The 18,852-nt window shown below is 57.7% G+C and overlaps 1 protein-coding gene across 9 annotated transcripts in view; it reads left to right on the top strand.

Moving 5' to 3' along the window:
- Window positions 1-18,852, top strand: part of ARHGAP22 (Rho GTPase activating protein 22) — a 165,806-nt gene that overhangs the window by 141,171 nt on the left and 5,783 nt on the right. For 7 of the 9 annotated variants that reach the window (XM_025880520.2, XM_025880521.2, XM_025880522.2 and 4 more), the window contains 4 exons: window positions 12,746-12,953; window positions 15,720-15,852; window positions 16,753-16,826; window positions 17,436-17,557. In XM_025880520.2, coding sequence (XP_025736305.1) covers window positions 12,746-12,953; window positions 15,720-15,852; window positions 16,753-16,826; window positions 17,436-17,557 — 537 coding nt within the window. The remainder of the gene's footprint in view (window positions 1-12,745; window positions 12,954-15,719; window positions 15,853-16,752; window positions 16,827-17,435; window positions 17,558-18,852) is intronic. The other 2 variants (XM_025880523.2, XM_025880524.2) reach the window with 1 other exon arrangement.

Here is an 18,852-nt window from a genome sequence, read left to right on the forward strand (position 1 = left end):
CGGCCTCCTCCTCTGTGCTTGCGCACAACTGGGACCCTTCGCAGAGTCCCACGTAGAACACAGATGCGTCCCTCCCAATGCCCCCCAGCATTTATCGAATTTCTCGGGCTGTGTGCTGAAGAACGTGGAAGAATTAAAACAGGAACCATCATCAAAGGCGCTTATCTCCTTTCCACCCGCAGCGTAGAGGAAACGCAGAAATCCCGGGGGTTAGCGATGCCAGACGTGTCTGGGCAAGCCGCGGGCACTCGCAGGTGGGCGCAGTCAGCCTCTGCAGCTTTCTTGGCAAAGCGGTTATTAGCCTGGGTTCCCCTGGAAAGGAGGCTTAGAGGATCAGTCCTTTCACTGTTCCTCACGGAGCCCGGGCGCCCTTTCAGGCATGTTTGTTGTGGCAGAGAACGGGCCACCTCTGACAGGCGGGAGCGGGCAGCCTGCCTGCTGCAGTCAGGGGAGAGCCCAGCCGTCCCCACAGAGAAAGCGGGGGGCAGATGCACGGGGTCAGCGGAGCCTGTTACCGTGGATGGCCTGCCCAGAGGTGGCCCTGACCGCGGTACCTCTTGTCTGGGCATTCATTCATTCATTCATTGCGCCAGTCATTCATTCATTCACTTGGGAATGTGTTCTAGGGGCTGGGGGTATAGCAGTGAGCAGGACAGACAAGGTCCATGCCCTCCCTCGTGAAGCCCCCATTCTAGAAGGGAAACCAGGAAACAAGGGAGATAAGGAAGCCCATTGCAGGTTAGACGACGCTGAGCTCAGTGGGGAAAGACAAGGTGGGGGAGAGCAAGCAAGAATGATGGGGGTTGGAGTTTCAGGACCTTTGAGGAAAGGGCATGAAACGGTGAATTACACGCGTATCTGGGCAGAGAGTTTCGGGGGCAGAGATGGCAGTGTCCGTGCTGGAAGAACAGCAAGGAAGCTGGTGTGCCTGGAGCAGAGTCTGCGAAGAGGGCGAGAGCAGGGAACAGGTCAGAGAGGCGGGGGGTGTAAATCCGCAGGGCCTTGTCATCATGGTGACCCTGGCTTTTCCTGAGTACCTTGGTGCCATGAGTGGGTTTTGAACAAAGAATGGCAGAGCCTGACTCGGGTTCTGACGGGATCCCTTTGGCCACGTGCCGAGAAGAGATCAAGGACAGAAGCAGGGCGATCGGGTGAGAGCTCATTATTCAATAATGCCGGTGAGAAAGGGTGGCAGCTTGGTCCTGGGTGGTATTGGTGATGAGATGTAATTGAATTCTTGATATATTTTAAGGGAAAGGCAGTAGTATTGCCCTGCTGGAATGGAAGAAAGGTGTAAGAGAATGGGAAAAGTCAAGGGTAATCCCACGATGTTTGGGTCCAGGCCATTAACTGAGATGAGAAAGACCACAGGAAGTGCAGTGTTTGGAATGAAGATTGAGAGATCATACTGGGGCTTAGTCTGAGAGACCTGTTAGAGACTAAGTTTAGATGTCCAGCAGGCAGTTAAACATTTAAGTCTAGAGAATTAGAGGACTGGGTTGGAGAGAGAATTTGGGGGCTTTTGACACATAGATGGGGTTTGAAGCCATGAGGCTGGGTGAGACACCATGGAACAAGCGTAGGGACAGCAGAGGACCAGGGCTGAGCCCTGAGCTGCTCCCAGGTGAGAAGTCAGGGGCAGAGGAGGAGCCAGCAGAGGGGGCTCAGAAGTAAGGGAGAGGAGCCAGGAGTGAGTTGGGGATCCAGAGCCAAATGAAGAGAATGTCTCGGGAAGAAGGAGCCGTGACAACGTGTACTGTGGACAGATCAACGAGAAGAGAATGGACGTTGAGCACAGTTCCCGCTGCCTTGGGCACCTGTGGTTCTGCCGGAGTGCTGGCAATAAAGCCTGAGAATAGTGGGTTCGTGAGAAAGGATAAGAAGGGAACTGGAGGGTGAGAATAACCAACTGTTTCAAGAAGTTTGCTGTAAAGGGAAAGAGAAATGGGACAGTAGCTGGAGGGGAAGTCAGGTAAAGAGAGGGTTGTTTTGTTGTTGTTGTTGTTGTTTGAGTTGGGAGATAAAACAGCAGTATGAAAGATTGATGGTACAGCAGAGGGAGAGAAGAATGGCTGGAGCACCAATAGCTCTTGTGGATCTAGGTGCAAAAATCCTCAACAAAATGCTTACAAACTGAATCCAGCAATATATGAAAGGATCATGTACCATGACCAGATGAGATTTGTCCCAGGAATGCAAGGGTGGTTTAGCACCTGAAAATCAACAATTGTAATACATCAATAGAAGAAAAGACAAAAACCACGTAATCATCTCATAGACTCAGAAAAAGCATTTAATAAAGTCCGGCACCCTCTCATAATAAAAACATACAAGGGCCTAGGGATAGGAATAGAAAGGAACTTCCCCAACTTGATAAAGGGTATCTACGAAAAACTCACAGACAACATCATCCTTATGGAGGAGACTAGATCCTTCTGCCCTGAGACCGGGAAGAAGACGTGGATTCTTACTTTTCTCACTTCTGTTCAGCACTGTACTGGAGGTTCTGGCCGAGCAGTTAGACGAGAAAATGACGTAAAATACATCCAGATCAGAAAGGAAGAAAGAAGTAAATGTATCTCTTATTTGCAGATAACATGATCTCATGTACAGAAAATCTTAAGAAATCCACTAGAAAACAATTAAAAGTCATAAAAAATTCAGCAAGACTGCAAGATATAAGGTCAGTACACACAAATCAATTGTATTTCTATTCGGGAGCAATGAGCAAACTGAAAATGAAATTAAGACATCTTCATTTACAATAGCATCCCAAAGAAAAGAATACTAGGTGGGCGCCTGGGTGGCTCAGTCGGTTAAGCGGCTGCCTTCGGCTCAGGTCATGATCTCGGAGTCCTGGGATCAAGTCCCGTATCAGGCTCCCTGCTCAGCAGGGAGTCTGCCTCTCCCTCTGCCCTTCGCGCTGCTTGTGCTCTCTCTCTCTCTCTTGCTCTCTCTTAAATAAATAAATAAATAAAAATCTTGAAAAAAAAGAAGAGAATACTAAGGAATTAATGTAACAAAAGAAGTATAAAACTTACTACTCTGAAAGTGACAAAACATTTTTGAAAGAAACCGACACAGATCTAAATAAATGGAAAGACCTCCCACGTTCATGGATCAGAAGACTTGATCTTGTGTAGAGGATAACGCTTTCCTGTGGATCTCTGGACTTCTGTGCCCAGCTCTGGGAACAGGGGCAGCACCTCCTAGCCAGCTCGCTGTGAGAGGGGAGAGGAGGGGCCCACAGAGTAGCTAGGGCTCCCTGGCATTGATGGGTGCTTGCATGGGTATCTGGAGAGGACTGCAAGCCCTCGGGGTGGGTCTGATGTGCACAGGAAGGTGCTTGGCGACACCAGTTGCGCTGATGAGTGAGGGGAGGCAGAGTGAGCACAGATTTCAGCATTGGGCTGTGTTCTCATGTGATCTGGCACTGCCCTTGGCTTGCTGTGTGACCCTGGGTATGCCAGTTACCCTCTCTGTCTTTTTCTGCAAAATGGGAATAAGTGTCTTCTTTGCAGGATTGTCATGGGAATTAAGAGAGATCGATGCCAAGTGCTCAGCACTCTTTTTTTTTAATAACTGGATTTTTGAAAAAGATTTTATTTATTTATTTCAGAGAGAGAGAGAGAGAGAACAAGCAGGGGGAGCGGCAGGCAGAGGGAGAAGCAGGTTCCCCACTGAGCAGGGAGCCCAATGCGGGGCTTGATCCCAGGACTCCGATCATGACCTGAGCTGAAGGCAGATGCTTAACGGACTGAGCCACCCAGGTGCCCTCAATACTAGGTAGCCCTGACTCATTCAGCAAACACAGCACACCTGCCCTCTGCAGGCAGGGAACGTGCCAGGGCAAAAGAGAGATCAGAGGGAGCTTCTGTCCCACTCCCCAGATGGCCACTAACCAGGAAAGTTAAATCACAAGACACAGAGCAGTGGTTCCCAGGTGTTCGCTAGCATCAGAGTCGCCCAGAGGAAGGCCTGTGAAAGTAGACTGCTGGCCCCGCCCGCAGGCTTCCAGCTCACTTGATGCCCTAGAATTTGTATTTCAAACAAGTTCGCAGGTGCTGCTAATGCTGCTGGTCTGGGGCCCACATTCTGTGAACCTGTGAGTGCAAACAGCAGTTTTAAATACAGTGGTGAGGGCAGGACATTCAGTGTTGGGAGGTGAGAAAGCGAGCAGGGAGGTCTGGTGGAGGCGCACCAGACCGAGGCAAGAGCCTGGGCTGCAGCAGAGCACGTCCGATGTGATCTTGAACCAGCGTGGAGGCAGGTGGGCCTGAGGGGCGAGGGACAGGGCAGATAGGAAGGAGCCTGCGCCCAGGCCTCCTGAGCCCCTGCACGGACTTAGGCTCCTACTCCCAAGTGAAAGCGGCAGGGGGCCTTGGAGGGCTTTGGGCTGAGGAATGACGGCATCTGATCTACAGCTGAACAGGGCCATTCTGACTGCTGACCCCCGTGCCCCCACCCCAGGGACAATGACGAGTTGAAGCCAGGACACAGATATTTGGGCTTCTCTGGGCAAGAGTCAAGGGTGCTTTTGCTTCGGTGGGTGACAGTGAAAGTAACCGCGTTCTGAGTCTGTTTTGAAATAGGACCGACAAGCCCTGGATGGGGCTGTGAGAGACCGGGGGCCGCAAGTGGACTCTGAGAGGTCCTACTGAGAGGCCTTGGGGACAGAGCTGTCCTTAGCCAAGAGGGGAAGACTTGACATAGAGCAGGTTTGGGAGGTCACGGCAAGACCGCAGGTCCATCTGGACACGTTTGAGTTTGAGGGTTCTATTTGTCATTAAACCGGGACAGGTGCTGCATGGGCAGCTGGATGCAGGAGTCTGGGGGCTAGCGCTGTATGACTAGTTGCACGGTAACTGTCCCACTCACAGACCAGCAGGCACTGCCTAGCACAGCCCATGTGGTCATCATGTTAGACCTGCCAGAATCCTCTCTACCACCCCCCCACCCAAATTCCCCAGATGGACGGAAGTCGGCAGGTGTGCTCCATTTAGAAGGCCCTGGACTCTTCTAGACGCTGCCCTCCTTCCTTGGTTGTGGCCCCATCACTGCGGTCTCCGCTTCCCTTTTTACATCACTACATCTATAGTCAGACTTCCCTCCGCCTCCCTCCTAGGAAGCTGACCTGGATGATCCGGTATCATCTCTCCGTCCTTAATTTAGTCATGTCTACCAAGTCCTCTTTATTAGGTAAGATAACGCAGTCACAGACCCCAGGGATTAGGATTTGGACATTTTAGGGGGGGGGTCACTATTTAGCCTACAACACCCTTGATAAACATCAAAATTTTAAATAAAGACGGGATCCGTGGGGTTAGGGTGAGGCACTCCCGAAGTCTCTGCAAGAGCAGGATTGGAGCCTGTCATTACTTAAAATTCTGATAACTCGTTCATCATGGATTTTTTTTGCATTTAATTTGTATTTTTAAAAATAATGCAATAAAATATTTATCTTATTGAAGTTTTTGACACCTCCTTAAATTCTGCACCTGTGGTGAGTGCCTCATATTGCCTCATCCTAGCCCCAGCCCTGCTTAGTAGAGCAAGAAGAGGGGCCCTGCGCTGCCCACTCAGCTTCCAGCCGCAGGGCTCCCCCAAGCCCCTCCCTTACAGAATTCTGCCCACAGACCCCTGTAGACCTCTGTTCCTCCTGCCTAGTGTTGCAGAGCCCCCAGCTTTGCTTTTCTTTCCACCCGCCCTCCTGGTATATCCCTGAGGCTGGCTATCCATCCCACTCTTCAGACTTTGGAAGTATGGGATTGTGGGCTCACTTCACTGGGACAGCATCCTGCCCCGGAAAGGACGCATCTCTGCAGAAAGGTAATTTAGGTTTGGATGGACGGTCTGCCCATTTACTAGCTGTATGACCTTAGGAAAATTCCATAACCGCCCTAGCCTTTACCAGCCACGTCTGTAAAATGGGGACATTAATACTTAGCTCTCAGGGATGCACTAGACAGACACCTGACTTTAAGTCCCAAGCACCAGCTCTGCAGGCAGGAGCCCAGCTTTAGATCCGAGCTCGGCACTCCCCCGGCTGGGTGACCCAGCCGAATTACCTGATCCTCCTGGGCCTCCGCTGCCCCACCGGGAACACCTGCGTCCCAGCCTTCGGGGGAATGGGAGCTGCTCGAGCGAGTCTTCCGCACCACCACCCCTCCACCCCGAGGAAGGGACCCTCGTCGGGAGCTGCTGCTGGCATTCGTTCATCCGGAGCCTAGTCTCATCGAGCATTCGGGAAAAGGGGGTGAGACGTCTGAACCGGGAGCTCTTCCCGCGGGCCAACTTCAGGCGTGGCATCTCAGGAACTCGCGAGTGCCGGCCCTCCCTCCAGGGTCCGGGCCCGGGGCGGGCGGGCGGGCGGCGGGCAAGACGCTACCTGCGCGCGTGCCGGGCATTCCTGCGCCGCCGCACCGGGCGCGCCATGGGCCTGATGCCGGCCGCGCGGGCCTTCTCCCGCTGCTGCGCCTGCCCGCCGCCGCCCTGCCGCCTGCCCGCCTGCTGCGCGCCCGCCGCCCCAGGTAGCGCGGGACGGGGTGTGGGGAAGCGGCGTCCCGAACCCCAGCCCCGGGGCGACGAGGGTGCGGCTCATCCGTCTCGCGGGGGCGCGGCGGGGAGCGCGTGAGGGTCGGGGTGCCCGGAGCGCAGCCGGTGGGTCGCCGGGCCTGGGGAGCGGGGCGCGCGCGTGTTCGCGGCGAGAGGCGGAGGCCGCACACCCCTCCTATCTTGTGCCGCGGGGTGGCGGCCCGGAGCAGAGCGGGGACCCGTCTAGGGTCATCCCCGCCACTACTGAGGGGACCGAGCGGGGTAGGAGCCCCGGGCTCCCGACTCGAAGCGCAGTGCTCGGCCCACGTTTGCCGCCTCCCCCCCCTACCCCGGGCCTCAGGAAGGCCACTGTGCCGGGGCGTGGGGCTGGCTACCACCCGGGGGAGAGGGATCCCCTGCCCTGGGGCTGGCTCGCCCTGGTCAGGACCCCGGCGGCGAGGTGATGTTTGCCTCTCCCTGTATTTCTCTCTCCTGGCTGATGTCAGCCTGTTGGTTGGTGAGGCCTGGTTTCAGCGTCCCTCCCCCCCCCCCCCCCCCCCCCCCCTCCGGGGGCCGCTCTGAGACTGCATCTAGAGCAGGGCCAGGAGCATGGACACACACCCGTGCGGGAGGGCTGGGTTGAGAAACCTTGGCAGCAGAGCTGAGAGCAGGAAGGGACTTCCCAAAGTCTGCAGCTCTGGAGAGAATTAAGAATGTTTTTCCTCCTTGTGTCTTTTCCCTGATGTGGCCTGGCCCCCTCCCCCATCCTGCTGCCCCCCAACTAGACAGAGCCCCAGGAGAGCCAGACAGGCCTGAGGTCTCCGCTCAGGAATCCGCTTCAAGAGGGAACACCAGCTTCTTTCCTGCTGGGGCCTTTGGAGCCCACAGAGGCCTGGCCCTGGGCCGGAGCTCCTGGGTCAGGAGAAGGCCACATGTGTCATGCACCTGCTTCAGTGTGCCTGTCATGGTGAGCTCTGCCATGGCTGCTCATAGCCCCATGAAGTGGCCGAGAGACTGAGGACTGTGCCCAAGGTCATCTGGGACAGGGGTGTGAGCCAGCCGACTGCCTGCCAGTGGCCTGTGACTTCCTGCTCCTGCATGGGCTTCTGGGGCGAGGGGAGCGAGAGCGGGGTTTGCCAGGGAGAGCAGGCAGAGGGGAGGCCCGGCGCAGGCCGGAGCCCAGCAGCAGGTTCATCCAGAGGGAAGGCAGCCTCTGCCAGTTTCCTCTCTGGTGGCAGAGCTGGTACTTTGTGAAGAGCGTGGGCTGGGACCTCGAGGAACCCGCACACTGGCTGGGTTTCCAGGGATCTGACGAACCTACTGGAACTGGTTCTTGGCAAGGCTCCCCCTCCGAGATGTGCCAGGAGGGCTGAGGAAGTTTAGGCGGCTGCTCCCAGCCCCACCCGGCTCTGCCAGAGAGACCCTGGCCTGGGGAGGGTGGGCAAGGCCCTGGCGGAAGGCGGCCCGGCCCTGTAGCCTGAGTGCAGGTGGCCCCCCGGGAGGAGGACAGCTGGGAAGGAGGCCCAGGAGGCTGAGCTGGGGTGAGCTTTTCCTGCGGTGCTCCAGAAAACCTCTCTCCCCATAGGGAGGTGAGGGGGGCAGCTTGCACCTGAAGCCTGCACAGTCTCCTGCAAGGCTCCCCACAGCCTTGCTGGGAATGTGGGCTCCGTGCCAGGCCTGGTGGTGCCTTGGGCAGGGCCTCAGGGCAGCCTCTTAGAGACCGTGCAATCATCCCGTTTTATAGATGGAGAAACTGAGGCCCAGGAAAGGAGGCCCCTCCTCTCCTCAGTAGCTCAGCTGGGATGTACACCCAGACCAGTGCACATGTAGGCTCAGAATCTTTGTCTTCGTGGCCTTCAGTCGTGATTGTCACCTGCCTGTGTCTCCACACCCGCCCCCCCCCCCCAGCCCAGCCCGGTCACCGGGCTCAGCACTTGGAGGGCCTCTGGGACAGTGTTGTCATATCCCAAAGCCTCTGGGCAGCACAGGAGGTCAGTGCTCACCACTGTGGCTGGTCGTCTTCAGCTCTGCTCCCTCGGGCCCTGCCTCCGACCTCTGTGGCCCCGGTCAGACCCCCACCCAGCTCTGGCCTGGGGCCTCTGCCCCCGTGCCCCGCTCCCGCCTGCCCGCCTGCCCATCTCCTCATCCTTACACCCCAGTGTCCATGGCACCTCCTCCCCTAGTCGCCCCGATTTGGAAGCGCCCCGAGCCCTGTGGACTTCCCTTCCCTGGCTCCCAGCCCTGTGTAGGAGGGCGGGGTGAGTGGTGAGGAAGGGTTCCCAGGGGCGGCCCTGGCTGTGCTGAGGTTGGGAGGGGGCTCTCAGAGCTGGGGGCCCGCGCTGAAGCGGCTGCCCTCTCTCTGGCCCAGGTCTGTACCCCAGAGGAAGGTGGGGCAGGGCCTGACCTGCCTGCCACGGTGCATTTCCTCCTGGGGCGTGGGGGGGTTGGGAGGCAGCAAGGGGCGTTCAGCTGAGTAGGCCCCGGTGGGATTTGCGTGTCCCCAGCCCTCGGGAGTGGACCGAGGCCGTCCACTCCCTAGAGCAGGGTGAGGCGCAAGTGTGAGGGGGGTACAAGGGTGGGTGGGCGGATGGAGAGACAGAAGGATGGCAGATGTCCCGGGGACAGGAGATGGGAGAGCAGGAAGGGCTAGAGCCTAGAGGAGGCGGGAGGGGATTAACCCAGCTTTGTGGATCCCTGGAGGGAGTTTTAGAATTCTCCTCAGTGTCTCTCTTCCCTGACTGTGGCCTTCAGTCACCTGTGAGCCCAGCGTGGGGAGCTGAGTGCAGGAACTCTGGATGGGTCACTGTCCTTCACTCGGTGCTCCCAGGTGCTCCCAGGCCAGCACTAGCTCGGGACTGCGGTGGGGGGGGTGGCTCCCAGTGAGGATGCGGGCAGAGGTGAGGGTTCACGCACTCACAGCTCACATGGGAGGGGACATCTGAGCTGTTCCCGAGGGCTAATAGGAGATTTGTGCAGACTGAAGAGGAAGGAGACCTCCAGGCAGAAGTCGGTGCACAGGCCGGGCAGCAGGAAAGCAGACGCATTTAGGGCGAGTAGTGGGTGGAGCTGACAAGAAAGGGACGTGTGCATGAGCGGGGAGGGAGGCAAGAGGCAGGCGCTGAGGGTGCAATGCCAGGCTAGCCCCCTCCCCTTTTGGGGACCCTCTGCTCATGGGCAATTCCCCCTGTATGTCCTCTGCCCGCTCGTTTGAGGCCCTGGCAAATGACTCAGGTCGTGAGAGGCATGGGTCCCCATTTCTGCCTCCTGTGAATCAAGACCCCTCTTCTCCTTCATCCTGACCGCAGTACCCCTGGGGGACGTCTGGGCCATGGAGGTCAAAGCAAGAGGGGTGAATTCCTGTCCGAGCCGCATGAGTGAAGTTTGGGCTGGGTGTGAGGCAGCAGGGCGCAGTGAGGACTGGGGAGGGGTGGCAGGTGATGGGCTGCCACGGACACAGGGGCCGCTGGACTCTGCCAGTGTTGCCGTTTGGGAACTCCGGCCTAGTACTTCCAGATCTGTGGATTTTTTTCAAGAGAAGCTGGAAATTCAGATTTTTATATGAAATCTCCTGATTTTGAATAACTCATATTAAAATGGTTCACACATCACACTAGCTGAACAGGAGCATTTGGCCCCACGTGGCCCACTATTGAGCAGAGGCCACTGTGCCCTGAATGAGGTGAGAGGGGACAGTGGCTCTGTGGCCCCGGGACCAGCAGAGAGGCCCGGGCGCTGTTAGGGGCGGGCCCTGGGGGCGCCTCAGACGGGCTTCTCAGGGCTGCCCCAGGCAGCCACCATGCCAGTCTCATGGCAGCCTCAGCCCCTGCTCTCGATGCTGTTGACTGGCCCGCCAGGCCCCACCCCTGTGGGCAGGGGCACTGGGCTCTCCTACGAGTCCCAGAAGGCAGACAGCTTTTCCTTTCGTGTCCTGTTATAGTCTCCGCTTCACCTCTGCCCACTGCCCACTGTCTGCACGAGCAGACCGGGGAAACGGGAAGCGGGACTGGTGGGTGGGTGGTAGCCAGGTATCCAGCACCGGCATGGGTGGAGAGCAGCAGTGTGGTCTAGAACATTCTCTAGGCCCGGAGCCAGCCTGCATGGGTTTGAACCTTGACCCTGCCACATGCTGAGTGAATTTGGGCATGCGTCTCCGTTTGTCCGTCTGAGAAAAGGGGATGGTGCTGATAGTGATGCTGGTAGAAGTAGTTCCTCAGTTATGGAGCTGCATGAGAATCGTGCCCTGGTGTCCGGGCAGTGCCTAGAGCAGCACCCCGCACCATGAGTGTTCCGTGTTGACTGTGTCAGCACCCACCCCTCAGGCATACGTGCACGGACGTGCACACACACGCCCACTTGCACGCATGCACGCACTGCTCCCTAAAGCCTTGACGGCATCACTGGATGCACTCCACATGCGCATGTTTTCTAGAAGGGACAAGTCTCACCCCCCCCCCGATTCTGTATGCTTTGTCCTTGGGTCAGGCAGGGGCAGAGGAACCTTTACTGAGTCCTGCTCTATGCCAGGCACTGCATCAGGGATGGCACTGCATCAGGGACTGCTGTAGCTTACGTCAAACTCGCCACTGTGCGGGGAGCTGAGTAGGTGCCCGGAGTCCTGCCACTGCTCCATGGCAAGGGAGAGCTCGAACTCTCCCCTGGCTCGCTCACCACCATCCCGGCCTCGGTAGCCACGTGCCTGCACACAGTGGAGCTCTGGCATCGTGCCTCTGGCACACCCCAAAAGCGCCCCTGCAGGGAAGGTCTCTGCATCGTGCATGCATATGGAAGATGTTGGGCATTTGAAAGTCCTTGTAGAGCTTAGGGCAGGGAGAAGTGTGTTTCTCCCGTTAGCGTCACTGTGTGTGTGTGTGTGTGTGTGTGTGTGTGTGTGTGTGTGTGTGTGTGTGTGTGTGTTGGGGAGGGTCAGCTGGTACACAGCCTCCTTTCGGTGCTATCAGGCCCAACGATCTCCCACCTGGAGCAGTGATCACTGCTGCCTGGCTTCCCAGACAGTATTTGTCTTTTTGTGGCTGGCGTATTTCATTGATACAATGTCCTTGAGATTCATCCACAGTGTAGAGTGTCTCAGTTTCCTTTTGATTTTAAGGCTGAATAACATTCCATTATATGTATGTACCACATTTTGTTTATCCATGTAGCTGTTGATGGACACTTGGTTTGTTTCTACCTTTGGTTTTTGTTTTGTTTTGCTTTTTCTAAGCAAGCTCTCTGCCCAACATGGGGCTTTGAACTCATGACCCTGACATCAAGAGTCACGTGCTCTACCAACTGAGCCAGCCAGGTGCTCCCTACCTTTCAAATATTGTGAATAATATACTATGAACATGAATGTACAAATGTCTGTTCAAGTCTTTGCTTTTGGTTCCGTTGGTTATTTACCTGGACGTGGAATTGCTGGGTCATATGGTAATTCTGTTTTACATTTTTGAAGGCACCTCCCTGTTTTCCGTAGTGACTGCACCGTTTCCATTCCCTTCAACAGCGCACAAGGGTTCCAGTCTCTCCACATCCTCGCCAACACTTGCTGTTTTCTGGGTTTTTTTGATAGTAGCCATTCTAATGGGGTGCAAGGTGGTACCTCACTGTGGCTTGACTTGCGTTTCCCTAACGATCAGTGGTGCTGCACCATGAGTATGTTTTCACATCAGTGTGTCATCTGTCTTGTTGTGTGAGCTGTGCACCATCTGTTTTTGTCACCGTCTGGTTCTGCACAGTATGAGCAGACCGGGACATACCCGCTTATTCTACTGCCGATGGGCATTATTAGGTGGTTTTCCATTTGGAGAGATTGCAGAGTGCCGCTAAGAATATTCTAGGGTGCCTCTTTTTGGGGACATTGTCCTGGGTTTTTTAAATGTAAGCCACTCCTGTTTGGAGGTTAGTGTTGCATAAATAAACCGATAAAATGCATAATGCCTATTCCCTGAGGGTCCTTTAAAGGTTCCTCAGGCTTAGACAAATTCCGTAGCACAGGACAAGCCCCCTGCCTGCTGTGCCCTCCTGCTCCCTGTCCCAGGTGGCCCAGGGTCCAGCTGCCTGGTGTGTGCCCTCCCAGATTCTGATTTGCTCCCTCAGGAAAAGAGCCACTTTGGGCCCTGACAGCGCCCCCTGCCGCCCATCGTCCCAAGCGCCTGTCCCCCACTGCTGAGCTGGATCGCTGAGGGCCTGACCAGCTCCTCTCTGTGCTCAGGGATCTTTGGGCAGCGCCTGGAGGACACAGTCCACCACGAGCGGAAGTATGGCCCCCGCCTGGCCCCCCTGCTGGTGGAGCAGTGTGTGGACTTCATCCGGGAACGTGGGCTCACCGAGGAGGGGCTCTTCCGCATGCCCGGCCAGGCCAACCTGGTGAGGGACCTGCAGGATTCCTTCGACTGTGGGGAGAAGCCACTGTTTGACAGGTGAGCTCCTGGGGGAGAGCGGCAGAGGTGGGATCACCTGTCTGTTCCCCAGGACGCAAGCTCCAGGGGCCAGAGGTGGGCTGGCATCCAGGAAGCGTGGCAGCGGGGTGGTGGGTGGCACGGCTCCCCACAGTGGTGCATGGGCTCAGTTCGTGCCCCCCTGCTACCCCTGTGGGCAGAGCACCAGGCACAAAATCACTGCAGCAGCCCTGGGCCGCCTCTCCGGGCTGGGGCCTGCCACAGACGAGGCACACTCGTGTCTACGCAGGCTCTTTCCATGGTGGATGGCTGTAAACCCAAGCCAGACAGGGGAAAAGAAGGGCCTCTGCTTGTTCCATTTGGGACTCCAGGCCTCCTGCAGGGCCTCCCTCTGGGCTCTCCTTCCTTGGGGTGATCCATGCCCAGGCCCCTTCAGTGGCAAGATGGGGCAGCAGCCCCCCCATTTTCTCAGGCAACGGGGCTGGGGAGTCAGTGCCCATCCCAGCCCATCACTGGGGCTTCCCGGGTCCAGGGCCGCACTGTGTGGGTAGAGTCCACTTCACTGAAGAGCCCAAGGGCCGTGACCCGGGAGGTGGGGCGACCTGGGTCCTCTTCTCCCTGATGGCACCCCACTCATTCTAGAGCAGTTTTCATAGGAAGTTCTTCCTGCATCAAGCCAACCTTGGCCTCCGTGGAACTGCCCTTCTCAGATCTGCCCTCATAGTCAAGGCCCTCTTCTGCCCCCAGGATAAACCCATGGGTCTCTGCTGGCAGCCCTGGCCTTCCCAGCTCTTCTCTCGGGGCAGAGCACCCCCGTGCCTCCAGCTTCTGCCAAGACCCATCACTGCAGCTAGGAGAGTCTGTCGATAGATGTGGAGCCTGGGACTGACCCCATTCCCAGGGGAGGTCTGCCCTTAGGAAAGAAGAGAGATCGAGGAGTGGAAGCGTTTTCTTGCAGGAGGAGAAACTAAGCCTCTCGGGTTAGCCACCTCTTTCCAAGTCCCACAGTAAGGGAGGAAGCTGACTTAGACCCCTGGGCTGCCCTGTCTGTGTACCCAGTCCCCTTCCACCACATGCTGTGAGCCTGGTCCTGGGGGGAGGGAGCGGGACAGGTGATGGCACCTGCCCTAGAGGGGCTCCCAGGCTGGGGGGCCTCCACGGAGCTGTGGGCCACAGAACATTCTCCTTGGGTGCTGGGGTAGGGTGTCTGGGTTCAGCGTAGGTGTGTGCAGGAGGGGAGGGTGGGTGAGGGGGTTGCAAGAAGTACCAAGAAAAAAACCTTAAGCCACTGTTCAAAGGGAGAGGCTCTGCAGTGAGTAGGGAAGGAGGGGAGAGGGTGAGGAAGTGTGTTTCTAGAGGAAAGAAGGTGAGGCAGTCAGAGTGCTGGGCCAGGTTCCCTAAACCAGAGTGGGGCAGAGGATCGGGACATGGCTGGCTGCAGGGACCTGTGGGGCAGGGGGCTGTGAACTGGAGCTGCTGGGACTGGCTAGGGGCCAGGCCTCCCAGGCCCAGAAGCACTGAAAGCTGAGGGTATGCAGGAGGAGCCAGGGTGGGGCTCCAGAAGGGAGCAGAAGGGTGGAAGGGCTGCTCTGAGTCCACTTGCCCAGGACAGAAAAGCTTTCACCTCCCCCACCAAGGGGAGACATATCAGTAGGGCCTTGGCCACACATCTGTGCTTTCACTGTCCACGTCTTCCCTGGGGGCAAGCCTGCAGATCCTCCTAGCTTCCTGCCCCTCCACTCAGCCTCCTGCGGCTCTAGTTCCTGCAGTGGCCAGCACTGAACCCCCGGGGCTCCAGCGGGGGAGGGGCCACTGGGCTCAAGCCTGGGTGCCCCCAGGGGCTGTGAGCACCCAGGAAGTGGGCAGTGTTGGCAAAGGTGGGGAGGGGGCCTGGGGGAAGGCAGTGGAGGGCACGGGCAGCAGCATGCCTGGCTGGAGAAGGTAAGTGGAAGCAGAGACGGGGGCTGCATGGCCAGGCCAGACTCAGAACCACCAGGCCTGAGGGAGGGACGGGCCCTAGGTCTGTGGGTCTGAACTATATATGGGTATATAGATCCCTAGAATCCCAAATGCCATAGCCAGAAGGGACCTTAGGGCTTAACTCAGACCAGCCATTGACAGCCAGGGCCAGGTGGCACGTTAATGGCATAGCCACATTCTCCTGGCCCCAGGCTCATCTTTCCTGAGTGCCTGCCATGAGGGAGATGCAGGCTCAGGGTTTAAATCCAGGGCCCTAGAAAAGCAGATGAAATACCTAGGGCCCAGGCCCATCCAGGAAAGCAAGCTTAGAGGAGGTGCCAAGATAGTAGTCCAGGACCTGAACTCGGAGGCCAATAGGCCCAGGGTTGCTGCCCTCCCCTGGGCAAACCACCTTGGGCAGCTCCAAGCTGGGGCACAGGAGACTGAGGCCTCCAAGAGCACGCACAGGACACTGGGGCGCTGGAAATAGCGTGATGAACAGAGAAGCCCAGGCATGTGTAATGTGAATAGGAACCCAGAGGCTGAGGGAGAGGGCCTGACCTCTGACCTGCCCGGCCCCCTAGTGGCCAGTGCCCAGGGGTGCCTGCTCTTGCCAGGAGCTCAGCAGGCCAGCATGGCAGGTGCATTTAACACGGTCCCTCCTTCTGTTGGTGGGCCAGTCGGGGAGTGGGGGGAGCAAGCTCAGGCTCACATCATGTCTCACGTGGACATGAGAGTGGAGGCTGCCCCTGGGGGAGTGGCACAAGGTGCTGGCCACTCCTGGGCTCCCTGGTGTCCCAGGCCTCATGCATGTCCCCCTGCCCACAGCACAACAGATGTGCACACGGTGGCCTCTCTGTTGAAGCTCTACCTGCGGGAGCTCCCCGAGCCCGTGGTCCCCTTCGCCAGGTACGAGGACTTCCTCAGCTGTGCCCAGCTGCTCACCAAGGACGAGGGGGAGGTTAGTGGCTCCTCGGGACCCATCCTGGGAGGCGGGCCTGCTGGGAGGTGGGTGTCTGGAGCAGGGCACAGACAGACATTTAGTGACTTTCGTGGCCCACAGTTCCTGGCCTACAGCCTGCTGTGTGAAGGGCCCGGAGCATCCTGCTCTATGTATGTCGGTGAGGGGGTGGCTGGAGCACTCTGCTGTGTGTGTGGGAGGGTACCTGGAGCGTCCCCTGTCTGTGTAGGGTCCTTTCTTGTGTGCAGGCCTCGTTCTCCGGGAGCGGCAGTTACCTCCTAAAGCAGGCTGAGTTCCAGTTGTGGTTCTGAGTGCCTGGGGCCCAGGTGCGGGCCCCAACACAGTAGGGACTCCTGCTGTACTACCCGGCTCAACCTCAGGCTACCCAGGCCAGCTACAGGGTTCAGAAACCACCAGACCTTTCATTTATTTATATCCTGCCTCCTCCCAAAAGAATCTGAGGCTGCTTCCAGGACAGAGGGCTCCCACGCCCACCCTTGCCCTCTCCTGCAGGTGCCTGCCTGCAGCCCTAGCCGGCTTTGGCTGGGGAAGGACCATCTGTCGGCCTTCTGGCCCTGTGGGAGACGAGGGGTCTTTACCTGGCAAATATTTGTGCCTCCCGAAGTGTGCTGAGCCGTGGCCTTGACACTCCTCCTTTGCCCTGCAGAGGCATACCCTTCACGTCAGTTCCCCAGAAGTAAATCTGCTTCCCCAAGGCTGGCCTCCCCGCTCCTCAGAGGGAGATGGAGGTGGGGGCACCTTCTGGCCACCTGGGGACTGGTTGCATGGGCCTTGGCTGGAGGCCTGGACTCAGATTCTTGCCCCCACTCCCAGCCCTCCCGCCAGCCTGGAGTCTCATTGCTGGCCTTTGAAATGCTGTTTTTCTCTTTCAATCCCAAGGGGACTCTGGAGTTGGCTAAACAAGTGAGCAGCCTTCCCCTGGCCAATTACAACCTGCTCAGATATATCTGCAAGTAAGTGACTAGGGGCAGGGAGCTCCCCTTCCCTGCGCTCTGGCCCTGCGCCCTTCACAGAGGGGGCCTTGGTCATTGTCCCGCCCCATCTCCCCGCCATGTGCTGATGGAGCCAATGAGGGGCATAAAAGAACACAGCCCCTGCGCTCATGGAGCTCACGGTCCCCGTGGGAGCAGGCAGTGTTGAACAGTCCCCAGGGTAGCATTTCTGAAGAGAAGGGACACACCCTGTGTCCCTTCAGCCTTGTCTGGGTGCCTCCCGCCGTCCCCTCCCCCAGGGGTCTGCCTCCCGAGCATACCGGCCTCGACCCAGGTGCTGGGAGAGGGCATGCAGTGCGCCTGAGGGGTCTGGGCCTTCGCGGGCCTCTGTCCCCACTGCAGGCGGGAGAGTCGTGTCCTGCTTCCACACTGACAGTGGGCCCTTGTCCCGCCGGCCTCTGCTTCTGATGGCCGTCTGCTGCCCCTCTGAGGGGGAGGCTCTGCCCTCTTCTGAGTTTGCCAGGGGCAGCTGGCTACGCCCAGCAGCCGTGGACACGCGTGGACATGGCTGGGCATGGAGGCCAGGCAGCTCCCAGCAGATCTAGCATCTGCTTCTTCCTTACTGTACAGGTTTCTGGATGAAGTCCAGTCCCACTCGAATGTCAACAAGATGAGTGTCCAGAACCTGGCAACTGTTTTTGGACCCAACATACTTCGGCCACAGATAGAAGACCCGGTAACCATCATGGAAGGTAACAGTGGAGGTGTGTGTAGCGGTGCTGGGTGCTGCCCAGGGCTGGCCCGTCCTTGGTCGCAGGCGTGTCCTCAGGAGCATTACCCTGCATCAGTCCAGCCCAGGGCCAGGCTGGTGGGAGGGGGCTCCGTTCCAGGGGGCCCTCTCCTCCCCCTCCCCGACCCCATGGGGTCCAGCTATAAAAGGAAAAGGAACTTTGCCCTGTGGATGGGGTCACTGGGAGCATTAGAATGGTGGGAGAGGCTGGGGGATGGACAAGGTCAGTGCCCGTGCCCTTGAACATACACTGATGTTTTTGCTTTCCTTAAGTAAATGTTATTAAGTAGTTGTCACAGGCTCCTGGATGTCAGAGCCGTACCCTGGGGAGTAAATAATGACAAAAAATAGCAATAGCAGCTGTTTGCAATATGTGAGGGCCTCTAGGAGTGCCTTCCTGTATCACCTCATTGTCAGCTTCACGAGCTCGTGACGTGGTTATTGCACCCCTTTCACAGATGGGAAAACTGAGGACAGGAGAGGCGAGGTGACTGTCAGCCAGGTTCGCCAAAGGGCACAGGTACAGGCTGTCCCGGAACCTAGAGCCCGTGCTCGGAGGCCCCGTGGAAGACTGTCCCGGAGCGGTTAACGTGGGAGCCCTGCTGCCCACGGACGGGAGCCCCACAGCCGGTTCTGGCTGAGGTGTGCAGAGGCAGGCCAGGACTCACGCAGCACAAAGCCAGCTGGAGCTGCTGCCCCTGGCACCAGGCAAGCTGAGGCCGGAGTCGCCATTCCGTGCTGAGCATGACCTGGGAGAGATGGGAAGGTGGGGGTGGGCTGTGGAGCTCTGTGTCCCCCCAAGTCTAGGGTGTGGCTCTTGGGGTGGCACTCTCCCTCAGATCTCCCCCTCGGCCTGCCTAGCTCGGTCTCATCCCAGGCCCCCCAGGTTCTCGGCCTGCCAGGTGGAACAAATGCCCAACAGCAAACACTGAGTTCCTGCTTCACCCAGTTTTCTGGCTAAGGATTCATTATTTTTTTCCAGGATTCTTAGTTACCTCTAGTGGGAGGGTCCAGCCAGCCACCCCTCCTTATTACCTGGAAACCTTCTCAGTCTCTGGTCTTTGGTGGAGGGTAACAGGAGGGAACGAGGCAAGCAGATAGGTACCATGGTCCCATTGTACTGCCCCCCCCTTTCATTGCTGACCCCCAACCCCCAGTGGCAGGAACTACAAGCACCACAGGCTGCATCTCAGGGGCCGTGGCCTGGAGAAGAGGTATTTGTGTGTGTGTGTGTGTGTGTGTGTGTGTGTGTGTGTG

This window comes from Callorhinus ursinus, unplaced genomic scaffold, assembly GCF_003265705.2.
Source record: "Callorhinus ursinus isolate GAN/ISIS: 27379988/994484 unplaced genomic scaffold, GSC_fseal_2.0 scaffold20, whole genome shotgun sequence".
In the NCBI taxonomy this organism is placed as follows: Eukaryota; Metazoa; Chordata; class Mammalia; order Carnivora; family Otariidae; genus Callorhinus; species Callorhinus ursinus.